At 40.5% G+C, this 20629-nt stretch overlaps 3 protein-coding genes across 3 annotated transcripts in view; 2 read left to right on the forward strand and 1 right to left on the reverse strand.

Moving 5' to 3' along the window:
* Window positions 1-13991: 13991 nt before the first annotated feature.
* On the forward strand, window positions 13992-14645 carry LOC142082455 (claudin-22-like). The gene has a single exon (XM_075150567.1). The coding sequence runs from the start codon at window positions 13992-13994 to the stop codon at window positions 14643-14645; it is 654 nt and encodes a 217-aa protein (XP_075006668.1).
* Window positions 14646-15886: 1241 nt separating this feature from the next.
* On the forward strand, window positions 15887-16659 carry LOC142081917 (claudin-22-like). Its single transcript, XM_075149288.1, has one exon. The coding sequence runs from the start codon at window positions 15887-15889 to the stop codon at window positions 16532-16534; it is 648 nt and encodes a 215-aa protein (XP_075005389.1). The 3' UTR covers window positions 16535-16659.
* Window positions 16660-18932: 2273 nt separating this feature from the next.
* The window catches only part of WWC2 (WW and C2 domain containing 2), a 102578-nt gene continuing 100881 nt past the window's right edge, over window positions 18933-20629 (reverse strand). Inside the window, exon 23 of the mRNA XM_075149287.1 lies at window positions 18933-20090. Within this exon, the coding sequence (XP_075005388.1) occupies window positions 20024-20090 (67 nt within the window). The 3' untranslated portion in view covers window positions 18933-20023. The remainder of the gene's footprint in view (window positions 20091-20629) is intronic.

Here is a 20629-nt window from a genome sequence, read left to right on the forward strand (position 1 = left end):
CACTAAGGCAACGTATCTTTCTGTGAACTAAAGGTAAATCCTCTTTTGGGGATGAACCCTGTTGAATCCTGTTCTTGGGATTTGTGCGCAACAGAGTTTTGATTAATGAATAGGCGTTGGGGTATCTAACTGACCTGACAGTACTTGTTCAGGGATGAGAGGGAAAGATGTAAGGAACAAAACACATACACCTTACTCTTCCTTTTTATGTTTGCCTCACCTGGAATCCTGAAAAAATGTGGCGTCAATAGGTGACGTCAAAAAGCTGGACCATTGCATGTCTGTTAATAAAAACATTGGAGCTGCTGTGCAATTTTCATCTATTCACTCTCGCAGGATGAGGGAGTTACACTAGGGTCACTATTTAGATCCAAGACTCTGTGCTGGTTTATACCCCAGGTAAATTAATTTGGTAGGGTTAAATAGTGAATTATATGCCTCTTAAATTACAGATACTTGCTACCTTGTGATGGTTTGTTTTTTATTCATTAGTGGATTGTACTCATGGCATGTTCTTACTCTTTCCTGATTTATAATGGAATTCTATTGAATTATTGAGCAAAACTTTTAAATAAAACATCAAAGAATTCTCTTCTGCTATCAATTCTCCTATAGTCCTAAGATGTATCAACCCTTAGGACCATTTTCCTCATCAGAATACTGACACTGCTAGACTTATTCCTAAATGTGCTATGCACTAATATGTTCATCCCATATAGCCTTTTTTCTTCTGAAAGTAAAATGATTTGCCTTATAAATATGCAAAATTAGATTGCTTGTTGTACAAATATCTTACACAGTATCTGTTTTGTTCTTTCTGGCCACCTTAGATGTGCAATAGTTTTTTTCTTCTCTGAATCCCATTTTATAGGTGAAGAAAAACAAAGTACTTACAGAAAATGTAGTTAAATTCCTTCTTAAAAGTAAGTCCGTTATTAGAGCTGAGAAAAAGACCAGAGCCTGACGTCCAGCCCTTGGTCATCTTCCTTATTCTGCATGTTATACACTGTTTTGCTTGGGCTAGAGGGCCACTGAATCCAGACTATATTATGAAACTGTGAATTGCGATTATTTGTCAGCAATCCAGTTTGTGTGGAGATCAAAACTCGAGCTCAGGTCTTCTCATGGCCACTCATGTAAGCTCTACTTGTTGATGCCTTTTTGGGATTTGTCTCCTTATTTCAATGCATTAAAACTGACTTTATGGTTCTGATTACTGTTGTACAATAACTTTATGCTACCGTTGAGGTTCTTGTCACTTCCATAGAACCAGTAAGTCTGTTTTTTGCCTGGAGGGGATTAGTGTTTAGTTTGCACATAACAAAACAAAGAGAAGGCATAAAGCACTGTTCAGTTATTCCAGAACCCCAAGAAATAGTTTGTAGTGTAAGTATTATGCTTTAAGGATAGATGAGATGAGGCTACTGGGAACAGCATTCAATTTCTGAAAGTAAAGCATAAGCTTTGATTCACAGAAAACGAGATTTGGAACAGCTTGGCTTTTTTTTTTTTTTTTTTAAATAAATGAAATACCAAAAGGAATATACACGTTTATATTTAAATGTTTAATTTCTGTGGGCACTATTAAATATATATTTCTGTCATCTGCCTATTTTTCTAAAGGCTAGAATAGGCTTGCTAGGATACCTGAACCAGTAAACCCTTCTATTACGTCTTGTTGTCTAATGTATTTTACTCCTTCAAAAGGGAATAAGCTGTACAAGCAGAAAAACTTATTTAGGTGCTGATTTTTAAAAAAGGGGGGAAGGGACTAACTTTCACCACAAGCTAACACTGTTTCACTGGCAAGAGTTTTCTGTAGTCTTGGCCTGAGATGAGAATTTTTTTTGTAGCTGAACACAATTTCGGTAAGTGCTTGGACAAAATGATGAAAGAACAGTGTAGATCTACTGAATGCAAAGATACCACCTCTAGACTTAGGAAGCCCTGACCTGCATTTAGGTGGAAGCTGGAGAAGATGTTGAGGAAATAGCACTATCTGCTTGCCTTGTTCTTCTGCTCTTCACTAGCATAGGGAAATAGGATACAGGCTAAGCAGTGCTTTGGTGTATGGCTGTCATCTGTGCTCTTAATGCACCTTCTTGGATTTGGCATGATCTGTGTGTGTCTGGGCAACAGAAGACTTTTCTTATTGTTTGGGGCTGTCAGTATGTTTTCAGTTGAAACTCTCTGAGCTCTCGTAAATAACTGATTCCCCAACCCCGCCACAGATTTAAAAACAAAGTAAAGCAAGGTAGTCAAAGACAGTTCAGGATGTATTTAGATACAAACTGCCTTTTGAATCCTGCGACAACCCACCTCCTTGACTGCTTCTCATACCAAATTCTAACAATGGGGTTTCTTTGCTTTATGATCTAATTTTTTTTTTTTTTTTTTGCCTTCAGGGCCCTAGATATGTCTTTATAAATTAGGTTTTTATCTATATCAGATGCTCATGGCAGTGCAGAGTCTCAAGTTTTCTATATTAATTATCTAATACTTAAGATACATAGCATTTCAAAGATCTTTTTATGCTTTAGTTTGCAGCATTTCTGTGAGGCACACTCTCAAAGAAAGCTTCTTGTCCCAGTTTGCCCAGCTGACTGTAAATCTTTCTTGCCTTTACTGCTGAAATGTTAGTAGGCAGCTCTCGGGCAGCACTCAGCTTTCTATCAGCTACTGCTTCTTCCCTGAGCTGTTGGAAACTCCCAAATTATGCATCTGTAGCTCCTGTTTCATTTGCAAGAGTCATTCATTTCTGCCTTTAATTCCTATTCCAACTGGCATTGGGGATTGTGGCAGTCCCAGGCTGTGCTGCAGTACTTGACACTGTAGATCCTTCTACTGAAACTTGAGTATCTTCCTTCCATCACGCTCCAAGATCTTTTTATCTGTTACTGGTTGTTTAGGTCACTTACTAGGCTCCAACAGTGTATTTTCACTCCTGCTGTTCACTGATACAGAAAGCTAAATCACACAAAAGACAAAGGAGCCAGGATTTTTGTTATCTTTTCACCATGAGAGCTCCCAAACTTTTCCCTGGCCCACTTCTCCTGGTCTTGCACAGATAATGTAGCCCTGTAGTCAACAGTGGGGACGAAGATCTTGTTGTGTTGGGAGTTCACTATTGCTGTATGCTGATAAAAGCTGTTCCCTCCTCCAGCTGGTTTCATCGCAGCTGGTCTCCTCAGCCCCATGAGGACTGCTGGCTTCACAGCTTGGGCTACCCCAGATCAACTGGAGATAGAACCGTGTTTTCCTGTCCAAGTCTGAGAAGCCAGTTTATTTGCTATATTTTGTGGAACGCGGTCTGATAAGAAAGGTAAATGTTCCGCGTGGTAGCTGTGAGATGATTTAAGCACACTGGAGTTTTCTATGCCCTAGAAAATAATCCAAGAGATGGGACAGCGCTGTAATTAAGAGGGAGGAGTGCCAAAGCTAGATACTGACCCACCTTTTCTTCTGATACGCACTATGCCTCGTGTGGGCACAGTATTTAGGAACTGAGCTCCAGGTCCTTAACAAGATGTTCCCAAGCTACATCCTTTCCCTTCCCTTTCCCCAAGCCACCCCACTTCCAGCTTTTCACAATTTGGATGTAGTTTGATTCTGATTCAGAAATCTGAAAAAGGCTGCCTCTCCCTTGCATTTGTGGAGAAGTAATAAGGGTTCAGCAGGGAGCTCAGCGATCAAACATTTCTGAAAGCAAACCGCTTGCAGAGGTGAGAGACAAAGGCTTTTCTGTCAGGGCTACATGGAGGAATACCTGCATGTTCTCCATCATATCTAGCAGGGAGTAGAGGAAGGGGAATGCTTGTCAGCCCCCATCTTCTTCCACGCAGGCGCTAGGAGCTGGGAAAGGTCCTTATCAGAAGACAGAATGTTTTTGTGCGTGCACACGCTGCAAGGAACGTAAACATCATACCAAATCGTAATGATGGCATCAACGACAACAACAAGCTACTTCCTTTTAGGGATTGCAACAAGAGGAATGTTGTTTGTAAGAGAGCAGACAATGCCCATCTCTGTGACATTAACCACCAGGTGCTATTGCTTAATAAGGGAGGACAAAAGGGGAGAACAAGAACATGGCCTTAGGAAATATGATCTGTATTCCAGTGCTTCATTAGAACAGGTTGCTTAGGAATGCTGTGGTTTTTCTGTCAGCAGAGATTTTTGAAGAAAAGCTAAGCACCTGTCTATTAGTCTCCCTTTGCTTTATTTTGTCTTGTAAGGAAAAGATGGACAAAAATGACTTTTTAAGGCTTCTCTCAATTTGTATGGAAACTACATGTAATTTTTATTCCACCTTTGTGGGGAAACTCCTCAGGTTAAGAACATTTCTGCACCCTGCTGTCAGTGGTGTTCCTGTGGAAGTGGACATACGGGTCAGATAGATAAGTTCACTTGTACTCCTTGAGGGATATAATGACCCATTTTTCCCTCTACCACAATAGCAGCAAATTCTGTGATCGTTGTCCTGCAGATAAGTGATAATTAGGTAAAGAGAAAGCATGATAATATGGTGTAGCATAAAGGGTTTTCACATGAATACAGATGCATTACTCCCAACCACTGAACCTATACTTTATGAAAATCATCATGCACTTGGTGCCAGGAGCACTTTCCTAATCTCATGCCATCTGTGCATCTGGCAGAATATTACAGGAAGCTAATTTGTACATCCACTTGGGATGTACAAATTTGTACATCCACTTGGGAGTGTATCCTTCCTATCTGGAAAAAAAAAAAACAAAAACCACCACCCATTTTTAGATCATATCTTACAGTGGAAGGTACTAGATTTCAAGCAGACTACTGTTGAGAGAATTCTTTTTTTTTTTTTTTTTTAATTTTATTTCTTGGGCTAGAGTTCTTATTTTCCCAAAATGGCAAAATGCAGATACCAGCATACCAATATACCAACAAGATGGTGCTGTTCACAGTATTTCTAACTTCAGGAAAGATTTTAATGAAATTTTTTTTTTGTCCTAAAGCGTATGGTGAGCAGAAACATAACTATGACAGTCATGATGGTAATGGTGTGAAAGAAGAGAGGTTTATTTTCCCACATTAATTCTCTTGCGGAATGATAAGAGTGCACACTGTATTGAACCCTGACAGTGGGAAGGTAGGATCACCACAAGAGAGATCACCACTCTTTCATCTGTTTAGGGATAACTGTATATATAATAAGCTAGGATCTTTTAACATGGACAAGACCTCTGCATAAAGATATTAGAGTTATGTACCAGAAAGAATAGTTTTGAGACAGTGAATTAGGAAGAATAGTGAACATCACATAAGAACTAGGGACTAGTAGATAAAATGATCTAGCTGTGAATTTATAATTACAGGGCATAAAATGATGCAAGGCAAAATTAAACTCTGGAAGTTATTGTTGTAAGGTGCTTTGGATGCAGCAAGGGTGTGCTTTAGGGGCAAATTCATAGAGGAAGGGTACATGAAAGTCTAATAAACGTGATGATGTAGACTTAAAGTCCAGGCTCAGGGATCTTTACACTGTAGGGTGGAGACAAATCTGTCCTTATCAGGTTGTTACATTCTTTTCCTGCTGGGCTAGATAAACTTTTGGCTTGGCCTGGCCTAGTACTGCCATTCTTCTATCAGTGAATGTAGCTTTGCAAATGTATACCAAGCTCAGTAACGTGTATGTCTGTATTGTCTTTATACATTCCTTTAACTCAGGCAGTCGCTGCCTTTTGTCTACATGGGTTTTTGTACAAAATAATACAAAGACTTGGGTATATTGCAGAACAGTCACTTTCCCAGTATCTCTTGCTGGGTACTATGTAAAAGAAAAAGTAGGCTCTTGTGGCACACCAAAGAATTCAAAGCAGATGCCTGCTCAAGGGAACACATGTTATCTTTATATTGGGAAATACCAATTGTAATCATCCTCACAATTGTTTTCTTGCAGTCAGAACCTAAGCCTCTTCACTGTCTTTCATTTAGGATAAAGCATTCTCTGTTTAAGTGTTTGGATCCATGGTACGGAGGTAGCCCCCACTTCTATGCAAGTGTGTTTAGAAAGTATGTGATGCTTTGCAGAAGATACTTATACCTTTCCAATATGCAGTCATCATCAATTAGTTAAAACAGAAACAGCTATCACATAACTATTGCAGAGGCATGATATTAAAAGCCTTCAGCAGTTACCTCTCTCTGGGCTGATACTGAGCACGGGCAGGCATCGTCAGTCTACCGATGCAGAATTAATCAGAACTCCTGCCGTCTCACTCGTCTCAGCTATACCGTATTTTGCAGTACATCATGCATTAGACGCGTTACTGGATTCTGGACGCCATCCTTCTCACCTCTGCAGGCAGTATTTGACATCTGAGGACGCTGCTGGGCGGCCGCAATGGGTGGGAGGGCCAGGGGAAAGCGAAGGGAGGAAACTGCTGTTCCTCCTTCCCTTCCTGCACCCATCCCTTCCTCAGGAGTGGCCATAGGCATCTCTACCTGAATCCCTCTTCGCTGCCCCCCTGGAGGAACCGGAATAGATAGAGGCCTTTTAGCTTTTTTGGTGTAAAGTAGGGAAGGTGAGAGGGAGTAGAGAGAAGGGGTGGGGATGAATATGACAGAAGATGACAGTAAGGTGTATATTTAAGTTTTAACTAATACTGACAAATGTTAATGGTTTAATTTGTTAATGACAGGATGTCACGAACTCTTTAAGCTATAAGCGTGCTTAGATTTCAGTTGTGGGGGGATATTTAAATCCTGGTTAAATCCTGGGAGGGAAGAAAAGCTTTTTTTTTTTTTTTTTTTTTGTAGCCAAAGAGATCTGCAATGTTAGAGAGAACAGTTGCTTGCTAGGAAAGACCTTGCCTTTCTGCATCTCCTAGCTCCCTGCACCTTAAAAGGTAAAATACTAAAACAGTTTAACCCGCTAGAATCTGAAGAACAATCATATTTCAAATGACTACCATAAATTTGTTCAGCTTCTTTTCTCCCTTCCCCCCGAATCTCAATTATGGCAGATGAGCAAAACGCCACAGGTGCCCCTCACTTCCTGCACTTGTCAGAAATTCTCACGGCTCATTTCACACTCTGGCTAGCTTGATGTTAAAAGGTATGTGCAGACTTCTAATTTATGGTTAACAAGGCCATATTATCTTTGTAATCCCTATTGTCATGCAATAACAATTCCCCATGTAGGTTCAACTGGGTACTACAAATAATTTCTTCGAAGTTTACTGATAATAAGAAACATGTCTTAAGGAATGAGAGAAAGCTTATTATAGTAACTGTTTGCACCTGTTAAATGAAGAGCATTATAGAAATATATATGTGTAACACTCTATTAAACCAGAATCTCATAATAAGGGATGGATAATGATAAAGAAGCCTACACATTTCACAGCTCAGAAATTAATTTCTTAGACTTCCATCATTCAAGGAAATAACATTCCAATCATTGTTCAAGTGATATGAGTTTTCCTACTTACAGTAATCTCCTGTATTGACAGTACATCAGAAATAGTTCCCTGAAGAATAAGGCTAATTTTCTAACCCAGTCAACCCTCACTTTGAAGTCTGGATTGGGATGGTGATGAAAAAGTTTCTGCAAAGGTTGAAGTACTGAGCCTTAAAGCATTCTTTATTCTTCCAGTGTAAGGATGGCAAATCTACCCTCTCCCATTTCAATCTTTTGAATCGGTCCCTAAAGCAGAAATAGGCAGTTTCACCTTGCTGTGCTTAACTCTTTCAGTGCCTTTCCCTTCTAGAACTTGTCCAACTGCCATTAATCCTACATGACACCTTGTTTCAAGCTTTTGATTAATCTTACAGAAGTGAAACTGTTAGCAAGGTCTTTCACTCCCAGAAGTACATTTCTTTTGCATACATCATGGCTCTTGTTAAAGTTGCTTAATGAATTGCATCCGGTGTTTGAAGAGGGAAGGTATGCAGGGTTGGGCGGTCCTTGCAATACTGAAAAGCTGGGAGTATGCCCATTTGAGGAGGGAGGTCCTATTTGGAGGGCCGTGTGCCTTTTTCCCCACTTGAGAAGCTTCTGCAGCCCCTTCCTGGCTCTTCTGAAGGTGCTGAGGTGGTGGCACGGGCTCGCCGAGTCCTCACCTTCCACTGCTGCCCTCAGCCCAGCTTTGCCTTGCTCTCTGCACGCCGGCCCCGGCGCGCCAGGGGTGTGAAATCACCCGCACTGGCTGCACTGCTGGGACGTGCCCCTGCCTGCGTCAGGGAGGGTGGGTCAGAAGAGATGGTATGGTCTTCGTGATTACTTGCTTTGTCTCTGCTGGACTGTCCCCTTCTGCTGTAACTTCTCCACAAAATATTCAGTTGTTTGGTTTGTGACTTCTTTGCTGTAGCAGCGCCCCAGCATTCACTGAGGCGCACTGTCTTCGGATGTAATACAGAAACAAATAATGTAGTCTCATAAATCATCACCTCCAAATACTGAGTATTGAGTTTTATGAAAGTGTAATGACACCATGAGCTAACTGTGTGTGTGTTTGAAGTTACTGTCTTTTCCCCTTCCGAAATGGAAATTGTCATTATCTTCATCACCGGCGTACCCCTCTCTTCCCTGCTTCCGCAATGGCCCCTACGTGCCCGTAATTAAGGGTGGCTGCTGCGGGTTGCACTAGGGTTCAGCCAGGTGTGTAACCACCAGTGCCACTCATACACTGGAGCATGGAGTATTTGTGGATGTTGTGTCAGTTTGATTCGCTGGACTTCTCACATGAGCACTACATCTACCCTTCCAGCTCTGTATGAGGCTGCGTCTAACTTGGTACTGTAATTTCAATGGGGGAAACAGAGAGGAAATCAAACAGAAGAAGAACCATAATAACTTCAGTATTAAATAAATAAAATTCAGATCAGTCCACTTCGTTAGCAGGTCAGAATGTACCTGCTATCACTCTGTTGCAAAGTTTATGACTCTCAGTAGTCATAAACAGCTAATTATTCAGGGAGAAGTAATCTCTCCCTACTGTGATGCTCTCTGAAGCACCCTGAAACTTTAGGCTCTACCAATACAAATAATTATTTTTTTCAAAGTTCACTTAATTGCAGACTAGAGTAACTCAATATGGATAGCAGTATGGGTTGTGTTCTTTACTTGACGTTTCTGTTGGTTTCACTGAATGGCACATTGGATATGCAAAATCAAAAGGTGCTCCAGCATCACAAAGAAATGGGTTCTTAGTTGGGTAAGAAGACACTAACTCCCACAACTTCCAGTTCAAGCAATAAGGTGGAAAGCAAAAGTGCCAAGCTGAATGAATTAACTCACTTGTAGTAAGATGCTGAAGACACTACCTTGCCAACTTCTGACAGCAGCTATGTTTTACTGGCTGTAACTAAGGTTCAGTTATAGAAAATCTATATGCTGGCTCTTATTTCCATCTTTTGCACATGTATCTATAAGATGGGAATCTAAAGGTAAGAGAGACCTGTGAATGATTCATGAAAAATACTAGATATTTAAATGAGCAACGAAAAATATTTAGGGAACTCTGTAGCTATCTTCAGACTAGCAAAAATTATGGTAGTGTCTGGGGAACGTTATTGGAGGCAATTGTACTTCACAGATGAGCACACTTTTGTACCGCTGGAGGAGAATAAACAAGCCCACAACATGAACGTGCTTGTGCCTTACAAAGGAACTGAAAGTACAGGAAAGAGTCAGTCTCTTTTAATACACTGACTGCTTTTGTGGGATTAAATTGCCTAATCAGCTCCCAAAGTGCTGCACCTGATATTTCTTTCTGTTTATGCTGAACATAAAACATTTGGATAATTGTGTGGGCTGCAGAGCTGTGTAAAGACAACAATTCCCTAATACTCTTTGCAGGGGGTAAAGTATTAGTGTATCTGTCTCTCGCCATGGAGGTTCCCAGAAGAGTTAGTGTGGTGCTAAAGCCTTTAAAGAAAATATGTATTACTTGCAATAAGATTCAGAATCCTTGTGTTCAGCCTGAAGTGGTTTTACGGGGAGTAAAAATTTAATGCACTTACCTGCAGAAAATGATATGCGTGCTGACCACCCCCATTCTGCTTTAGTCTAGTCAAAATCAGTTTGTAAAATGATGCTTGGTGTTAGTTCGAATGAATGATGTGATCTCCAACGCTTTAAACAGTCTTACTGAAACGGTGGGAACCTGGTCATGACCTGCACTATATTCTTCACAGGCATTGTCTGTAATGAGAGGTACAAAAGCTCAATATGTCGCACAGAACTGGCTGCTGAAACCATCAAATGGCAACAGCAGCAAGTGTGAGACGCACCAATTGTGTGTCTGTGGCAAGCGCCTGGCTGCAGGGGGGCTGACGCTCCAGAGTCTCTGCTGGCTCCTGCATGAGGCAGGCACTGGCAAAGTGACCAGAAGTCTCTCTTCTCTGCAGCTCAGTTCCTCATATGCTGAGATTATTTTAGCTGCTTAAGCCTCTGTAGGATGGTAACCGTGAATGTTACGTACATCAGGCTTTAAAGGGGGGGAGAGGGGGATAATAAAAAAAAAAAGCTCTGAACCCAGTCAAAAACCCGTCTAAATTCATCCTCACCTTCCTTATGTGCAAGTACACCGGTCAGCGATAGCTGTACCCACTCTTCCTTTTCTTCTTGACAAGCCTGTGTTAGACAAGCACAGTCCTTGCTGCAGCGGCTGGCAAGGTGAGCCGGGGAAGGAGAGGGGCAGCGGTGCCTGGAGCAGCTCGCTCACGCGCAGGCCCCATGGCCCTGGCTGGGGAGGTCCCTGGCAGGCAGCTTCCCTGCCCCACTGGCTTGGGCAGCGGCTGTCTCCACTGAAACCCCTGGAGATGATCTGTTGTTTCAGGCTGTGCAGATGTCGGCAGATGTTTTTTTGTCATTGCAACGTAACAGTGCGCCCTGGGTTTATGTTTCAAATTACCCTGAGCGGTAGGGCAGAAACTGACGGGAGCCCAGTTCTAGCCCTTAGGCTTTGCAGTAATTCTGACGTTACCTTCCATGTAGGCATAAGTCTGTGTCGTGGTTTAATCCCAGCTGGCAGCTAAGCACCACGCAGCCGCTCGCTCACTCCCCTCCCCTCCCCTCCCTCCCCCCCCAGTGGGATGGGAGAGGGTTGGAAGGGTAAAAGTAAGAAAACTCGTGGGTTGAGATAAAGACAGTTTAATAGGTAAAGTAAAAGCCACACACGCAAGCAAGGCAAAACAAGGAATTCATCCACTACTTCCCACCGGCAGGCAGGTGTTCAGCCACCTCCAGGACAGCAGGGCTCCATCACGCGTAACGGTTACTTGGGAAGACAAACACCATCACTCCGAACGTTCCCCCCTCCTTCCCTCAGCTTTATATGCTGAGCATGACGTCATATGGTATGAAATATCCCTTCGGTCATTGGGGTCAGCTGTCCCAACTTCTTGTGCACCCCCAGCCTACTCGCTGGTGGGGTGGTGTGAGGAGCAGAAAAGACCTCGACTCTGTGTAAGCACTGCTCAGCAACAACGAAAACATCCCTGTGTTATCAACACTGTTTTCAGCACAAATCCGAAACATAGCCTCATACTAGGTACTATGAAGAAAATTAACTCTACCCCAGCCAAAACCAGCACAGTCTACCAATATAAAATTATTCTAGGAGTGAGACATTTTTAGATGTGAGAGAAAGAAAGAAATAACGGTGGGGAGGAGAAGTGTGAAAGAAGGACAAGGGAGATAGGACTAAGGCAGTTACTGACCCGAGAATTTACATATCTCAGTTCAGCTGGAAGATCTTTTTTTGTTTATGGATTTGCTGAGATTTTCGTAAGATCAGTAAGTTCCAAGTAAAGGCATTTCAGACCTTGTTACTATCCTGGCGACAAGGCAAGTCTTACCTTCCCCCCCACCCCCCCCTGCCCCGGAAGAACAAGGATTCTTTTATAATCTTGCACAGGACAGTATAAGGAAGCTTCGCTTGCTCTAAGTTAGTGCATGGTTAATAGTAAGTTGCAGAATTTAATTGGCAGATCTTACTGATGCAGCAGTCTGAATGCTTCTGATTGATTGCTAAAATTTAAAGGCTGGCATACTGCTCCAGCTGTGGTCAACATTAGCAAAATGAATGGACTTCACATGCCTGATCTTGTGCTCTCACACTGTACTGACTGCTGGAATTAAGAGCAGAGAAGAAAATGTTAAATGTTCACAGACAAGAAAAGCGCAACAGGCTTCCAGTAATAGTCTGGCAGTAACCATGATTTTAAAGTCAAATAAGCATGTAGCCCTTGAATGAGCAGAAGCACTGCTGAAGTGTAGTTGTTTATCTGAAAAACTATTCAAATGGCATTATGGAGTTTCTCATTGAATGTCATGATGATTTCCAGAACTGGCATTCTTGCTCTGAACAGAGAAAGGGAGAGAAACAACACCGCCAAATCTGAAAATACAATCTGGAGTTTGAATGAAGGCAGGGTTGGTCTTTTGCCTAGGGGATGGCCAAAGTTAGAGCCTTGCTTGCATCAGTTTGTTCCCAGTGCTGTCAGTAATACCCTTGGTGAGTCCTGCTCTTGTGCGTGGTAATTTTTTGACCAGGTGTAAGCCGTTGGACTGGGTTGGTACACAAGCAAAAGAGAAATAGATCATCTTTCCTTGTGTTGGCTCTTTACAGCTTGTGACAGGAAAAACACAAGGGTTAGAAATTAAGACTTAATACAGAAATGAGGAAGAAGATATCTTCTCACAGTGGAATTTCTTAATGATACCCTTTGGGATTTTGGAAACCTTCAGAAGCAGTCTTATGTTTTTCCATCACCTGATAACCCATTTTGAGCTACTGAGAATTAGAATATGCAGATGAGCACATTGTCGCATCTAGGAAATGAAGTCAAGAAAGACTGGAAAACATCTCTGGCTCGTACACGTGTGCATGTGTTCCCACTGCTCAGCTCCCTCCCGTGCAGGCTGTGCGGTCACACCTGTGGAGGGGAATAGCAGACAAATGTTCTCCTTGCTGACCCCGTAGACAAGCACGAGTGTAGCTGACATGAGAGCAGGAAAAAAGCAAGGTTTCCTAATGGGGTAATGGCATAAAGGTATCTTGCTTTGATCCGAAAGGTACTAGGCATTCCTGGCCCTGAGAGCATTGAGTGCCAAATGTTGTTAGACGCGGAGTGTATACGCTCCGTGCCATCTGGGGCATGGGCTCTAGGAAAGGGGACACTGAGCTGGTGTAAGCTGCTACCATAGTGTTGCTGAAGTCCTGGGGCAGGTAAAGTTTATGCTGGCTGATGATCTGCCTGGGTTCATTATGACAGAGGGATGTCTAGGATTTCATTTTCTATGGTACTTTCACCATACCCGTCTCCTTTTCCCCTTAAGAGTCAGTCAAAACAAAGCCCATTTTAAAAGAAATGAATGTAGAAAATGTGAAACGTAAGGATCTTTTACAAAGCGTCTTTTACAGTGCTGGGGACATAAAACAGGGCAGTGGAAGATAAGCCATTATGTATGTTGAGGAAGTCTAAGAATAAAGATTATAGGCAAACAGTCTACCTTTCTTTACAAGGCCTTGATTTACATCCCTGAAATCTCAAATTTAGCTATTACAATGAAGTCCTGTTGCACACAGAGCTAACTTTTTATCACCACTTAAAATCTAATTAATCCGTATTGAAGCACAAAGATTTCTGTTGTGTTTTAGGGTGAGGGGTCATAGAGCCCTCTTTGTTCATCCTCAGGCTTGTAATCATCAGGCATTGGGATATAATTTTACCAAGCAAATTGGAAGGTAACAGATCAAATCCTTATCGGAAAGACTAACTCGTGGTTTAGTGAAGTCCTTCGTCCTTTATGTGAAACTTTATATTCGTGAAGAACAAAAAAGTGTTTCAGAGCCGACAAAGGGTTAACAGCAAGGGCTTATATCTGGGGCAGCAGAGAACTAAAATCATCATAGCTTGCACCATCACTCAAGGTAGCAGTTGTTACAGAGCTGCTGGGGAGACCTTCCTCCTCAAGCTTTGAGGACTCTGCTCCTATAATGGCCTCGGTCTATCGACCAATGATGCAATTAAGTGGCATGCTATTCTCTCTGTTGGGATGGGTCCTGTCCTGTCTCACTACCTATTTACCCCAGTGGAAAAATCTTAACTTGGAACTGAATGAACTGGAGATCTGGACCATGGGACTCTGGCAAGCTTGTGTTGTCCAGGAAGAAGGGGGAATGCAGTGCAAGGACTTCGATTCTTTCCTAGCTTTGCCTCCAGAGCTCAGGATTTCTAGGATTTTGATGTTTTTTTCCAATGGATCGGGGCTTTTGGCCCTCTTGCTCTCGGGATTTGGGTTGGACTGTTTGAAAATTGGTGAAAGACAACAGGAACAAAAGAAACGGCTGTTGCTGTTTGGAGGAATGCTCTTCTGGATATCGGGGATTACAGCTATTGCCCCAGTTTCTTGGGTTGCTCATTCCACAGTCCAGGAATTTTGGAATGAGAATATACCAGATATTGTTCCCAGGTGGGATTTGGGGGAAGCGTTATTTGTTGGCTGGCTTGCTGGATTTTGTCTTATATTAGGAGGATCCCTACTTAACTGCACAATCTGTTCAACTGAAGTCCACCCATCTTCGGTCCATTACGCAGTAGCAGAACAGCAAGATCAGTGTCAACACTTGGAAACTGAAACTAGGCCTTAAAATGGAAGGTTTAAGAAGTACAGAAAGACTGCCCTGTCTTTTTCAAACCCTAGAGCAAGCCAGAAGCTTGTTCCAGTAGTACTTCAAAGGACTCTTTGTAACCTAGCTCATTTCCTAAACTTACGTCTGTTTTCTCCGTAACTGGTATTGGAAGGTGGTGTGTTTTCTCACCTGCAGAACTATTTTCAACTTTGTTTCAGAGCAGAATGCTGAAGTCTTCACAGACTGCGCAGAAAATGTGCTTTTGCTTTCTCAACTGCACTGTAAAATCCTGAAAATGAATATGCATGTTCCCTTACAGCTTGGCTTTTAACCAAAATATGTTTCCTTTTCATATGTAACCAATTAAATGAGACTCAAAGCTTGACTCCCTGTTGCAATTTTCCACTTGCCTAATGCAGTGACGTACAAACGCCAGAGTTTTCACATCCTAAACAGCCTAAATACATGCATTGCATCAAATTGTTTTTCTGTGTACTTGGAAATTGTTATGCTAAGAAAACTGTAGGTTTCTGAAATTCTAGCAAGCCTTACAGATGTCTTTTTGTCCATGGGGTGTTACGGGGTGGGTGCTTCATACCCAGTAAGTTGTGTTTGCCCAGTCTAGCGCATGAGGCTGCCCATACAAGTTATTCTAAGCGTTTCTGGCACCCGCGTACTTTATGCACCAAAATAGGCTGAGAAATGCTGCGTTAAAAAATACTTACACTATCTTCTTCCGATACAGGTATTGAGGCACTATGCATCCTATCAAAGGCTCCTTAAGCTCCATTCACTTACAGCAACATGTTGTTCTGAACATGTAACCCTTGACTTTAAACAAATGGTATTTAACTGGCCACAAAGCAGACAGCTTCATGTGCTGTAAGTAGAAGTGTATTGATATGGTATTAGAACTTAATTTAAAAACAAGCTGCGAGATGACAAAACTAGCAGAACTGCTGTAATGCTTTAGCAGATTGATGGAAAGCAAAGTATATGCTTTCCTGAAAAAAACAAAACCAAAACTAATGAGAGGTGAGCCCAGCTGTGGCCACACCCTTCAGCTCCTGGTTTACCACACTACCTCCCAGTCCCCCGCACACTGCGCGAGGAACAGGCAACACAAAGCAGGAAGGGGAGGAGTATGTCAGGCTTTATAACGCATTGTTTTAACTTTTGCTTATGTTCAGTATGACAAAGAATTGAGCAGAACAGTGTCCGCAAAAGTGAGCAGTTTAGTGCTTCTGTGACTGCTAACGATGAATTTGGTCCACAGACACAGGCTACAGTTAGTTGGATTTTTGCTGTCTGTACTAGGATGGATTTTAACTGGTACCTGTAACTATTTACCAGACTGGAAAAATCTCAACTTAGACTTAAACATACTGGAACTTTGGACCATGGGACTCTGGCAAACCTGTATAGTCCAAGACGTAGGAGGAACGCAGTGTAAAGATTTTGATTCTTTCCTAGCTTTGCCTCTAGAATTCAAGATTTCCAGGATTTTAGTATCTACATCAAATGGACTAGGACTTCTGAGCCTTGTGATTTCTAGTCTTGGTTTGGACTGCCTAAAGATGGAGCAGAAGCTAAAGAAACAGCTATTACTACTTGGAGGAGTACTCCTGTGGATGTCTGGAGTTTTGGCCTTAGTCCCTGTTTCTTGGGTTGCCCATACGATAATCCAGGAATTTTGGGATGAAGACATCCCAGAGATTGTGCCCAGATGGGAAATAGGGGATGCACTTTACAGTGGTTGGTTTGGTGGATTTTTTATAATTCTAGGAGGATCTCTACTCCTCTCCACAATCTGCTTATCATCTGACCATCAATTACCAGAGCAGTATGCAATGGCAGATACGCAAGACACACACCAACATCTGGAAATTGGAAATAGAAGACTTTAAAAAGGGTAGATATCAGGTTTTCAGATTTCTTACTCTTGCATTACAGTAAGAAAGGTCTGCTGAACAGACAGGTTACTGTTTACAAGATTGGGGGGAGGGATCGTTTCTTCCTAAGTAGTTACTTTAATCACTACTTACCTTCAATTTTAATTACATTAATTGATGAGCTAGGGAGATCTAACTAAGTCACCACTGTATTTCTCCAAAAATCTCATCAATTGCAGATTTTGTTTTTGTAGTTTTTTTTTTTTTTAGCATAAGCGAGCATAAAATTTTTAATCTCTAGGCATGCATGGAGAGTTGACCATCTGTTGGTCAAATGACAGAACTCCTACTGGGGCTGGTTTAAACAATGTCTTTTTTACAAAAATAATATTAGTTTAAGTCCTGAAACAGTTTGTACTGCCAGTTCAACATGCATTACAAAAACCTAATACAGTACAACCTTGAATGAAGCTCCCTGGACCTATATCATTTACCCTACTATAAACTAAATGTTCTCAGACATAATGTCATGTAATACCAAGATTCTCCATCCTGTCTGTGTGTGTGTGTGAATAGATGACTGAATGTATCCTGCACGATCTCTCTCTCTTAAGAAAAACCAGTATTTCTGAATAATGATGAGATGTTGTCCAGTGCAGAGTTGACCGTGTTCATTGCTATTGCAGTTTTCACTTAATGAATGTAAAGAACTAACTTCAAGCATATGAATCACTTTCTATATAACTTACCCTAAGATTTGTCAGTGATTGATGTGAACTTTCTATAAATTGCAATGATTTTACATTGACAAAGCTGTAGCAGCCATTTGTTTCTGCGAAGAGCATATAAAGACACAGAACAGCAATAAAAGAATTAAATAAAACACTGGTCTGGAAAAGAGCTTTGTTAAAAAATGTATTTTCCAATCACTGAAACATATGGAAAGTGCAGAGACAAGTTAATCTATGTGATGTATTTGCATACTCTTACAGACAAAATTAGAACAGAAACACATTCAGAATATAACCTGATTAAATATTTAGTTCAGTCCTGAGCATTTGATATTTAATACAGTATAAACATAGCAATAGTAAAAAAAAAAAACAAAATTATTTGATTTGTGTTCTATTACAGTTTCTGCTAAACTTTGCTCATTTGGCTAAATATTCTTGTACCAGTAATATTTAGATTTTGATATATGCAACTGCAGTGACATTGGTACCTGGAAATAGAACTAATTACATTCGTTATACCCTGCTGTGCAGAGTAAATTCCACTTCAGGAGTAACATTTATAATTTTAAACTGATGGGGGTTTATTTGTATGTATTATTTTAGCTTATTCTATTGAGTGTTTCAAGTGTGAATAATCTGAATTAGTAAAAAACCCCCAAAACTTCAAACCCAGAATTGTTAAAAGCTGCCTATAAATATGTTCAACTTTACCAATTTGGAAAATGAGGAGCATGAATATGTTTAAGTCTCTCATTTTAAAATCAGTTTTGCAAGCTAAAGTCAGTAATACTTTAATTTTGACCTCACCCCATGCTTACAAATCAGATGATAATACTTTTTTTGAAAACTATTCAACTCGTGAAGAGAAACAGTTAATCTGGCAAGAATTTAGACAGCTCTAAATATTTTTCACAATAGCATCCTTAATGTCAGATATTTTTATGGCCAGAACTGAACTATATTAAACAGAACATAAATAAGACTGTAAATAAATAAAAGAAAAATCATAAAGTACACCTCTAAACATCATTCTACAAACAACTTATATAATCAAATTGAGAAGTTGAAACTGTCAACCTTCATTTCACCTCTACATTAAATAATTCCAGATTTGTTTTTTTTAAAATTGACCTTTCAAACATCAATGTTATTTCAAACCCAAGAAACAAAAAACAAATGGGGCATTCATAAAGGATGTTCAATCAGTCATCTTGCCCAAAATAGCATGTTTGGCTATACATTTCAGCGAACTAATGTATTTGTGCATAAGAAAATCCTTGGGTGTTACACAGACCCCTCATCACAGAATTGTCACTTTGAATTTGAGACAGCTGATACCATATTATGGTATATTTGCTTACATCTTCTCAGCAAGTAATTATAGCCTTTTTGAAAGACGAAGTCCATGCATATGTGGCTTGTTGTTTGGGGAAGAAAATGTTAGCCAGTGAATAAAATACATCTGAGTGCAACACATTAAGTAGAAAATGAAATAATTCTGTTAGCTGCAATGTCCACCTACTTACACGGTACTCACAGAAGATAAGACCCCAACTGCTTTACCAAGACAGGGCTGCTTGAACACCTACATCTAATGTTCTGGACTTCTTACAGAATGAATCCAAGTTTGATGATGCTTCCTAGCAGACTGCTTCATCTAAGACAAATTTGAAACATGTCATTCACATCTGTTTATTAAACCTGTGACTCTCAACTGCATACAGGGTCAATTGTGTATTTTTAAAAATGTTATTTATTGTACTGAAATATGTGAAGACTTCTAGTCAGGAACTTTTCTTTTTCAGGAAGGGTTTACCTTACCAACAAGTCTTCTGAAACTTGAGTTAGTATGTGACAGATTTTTCTTCTGGTACAAATACTTTAATGTACCTAACAAACACTTTTACTTATTCCTAGTTGGCAATAAGACAGCCTCTAGGACAAAAGATTAACATAGAGAAACTCTCATTTTTAAGTGTGCAGTGGATATTACTATTCCAATGTCAATGTCGGTATTATGAATTTGATTCAGCTTCCAGTTCAGAAAGCAGCTGCCCCTTTTGGTAGTCTCATAAGAAGTTTTTAGGGTTACTTGTCTGCCTTGCCTTTCTCACTCTCCCGCAGATGCAAGAAACCTTTTAGTGCAGGTTAAAGTACTGTACATTCACAAAACTAAACTCTGAACTCCGTCTCTTCCTACAAAGTATTAAAAACAAAAAGAGAAGAAATTTGTTTTCAGAAACAAAATTCCAATGTGGGTGATGAATCTAATTAGCAGCTGTTGTGAGGCAGCCTTGATGATTTGGAAAGGAGCTTACGCTTGTGGTTAACTTTAAACTATAAAAGTCACACTCTTGTACAAAAATATTGCATGGCAAAACAGCCATCTTCACAGTCTGCTCACATGAAAATAGTGAAAAGATAAACAATCTTCTGTTGAACGTAATATTTCTCAACACAGTGCGGTTCAACAGGATACGTGCTTAGTACTGCCTTTGTTCCTCTGTTCCGTCTTTACAAAATAAAAACACACGCAATACACACAAACTGTACAAAATCAGCATCAGTATACCAAAATTAATCTACTTTGGTTTTCCGGTTGTTGGGTTTTTTTGCCGTTTTTTAAGCATACAACAATTCAATATTTTACAAACAAACATATCAATAGTGAATGTAAAATAGAAGATCTTTAAAAGCAGGTCATTGGAACTACAAAGCTCATCTAAAAAGAGATGAGCAAGTGGAAAAACACTTCAATGAAAATGCATAATTATACATCATCAGCTGGAAGGGCTGGTATACTGATCTTTGCTCTTGTGAAGTATGCTATCTTCTCCCTGAAATTAGAAAAGAAAATAAGTTATTATTTTACTATTTATGGCATGACTCCAATGTCATCTGCTGTACAGTTGCTAATGTTACAGCATAGATCTTTAAAATATAGGTTCGGAAATATACAGGGAGGAAAATACACAGTGAATTTATTGACAACAAATGTGGTTGCCAGAGCATTCTGACTCTTCTTAGGCAGATTTATGTAAAAAGCAGTTCCAATTTTGAAAAAGAAAAAAAATCAATATTTCATTAATAACTCCCATGATGAGACTGAAATATTGATCTAGTCACTGAATTTCCTATGATGATATTTCAGTGGGGGGACGAAAAGGCAAAATAAAACATTTTATCCTGACTTGGGAAAAGGGAGGGGAAAAACAATTGGGTCTGGGCAAGACTTGGAGAAGCACAATTGTCAACCCATTCTCTAGTTGCTTCCCCTGTGCTGTTCCCATTTCTGTCTCCTATGAACTGAGAGATTACTGAAGCATAACAAACTTACACAAGCTTGTCTGCCAGCAGCCTAGAAAGCAGACGATAA

Source organism: Calonectris borealis, chromosome 4 (genome assembly GCF_964195595.1).
Source record: "Calonectris borealis chromosome 4, bCalBor7.hap1.2, whole genome shotgun sequence".
Taxonomy (NCBI): Eukaryota; Metazoa; Chordata; class Aves; order Procellariiformes; family Procellariidae; genus Calonectris; species Calonectris borealis.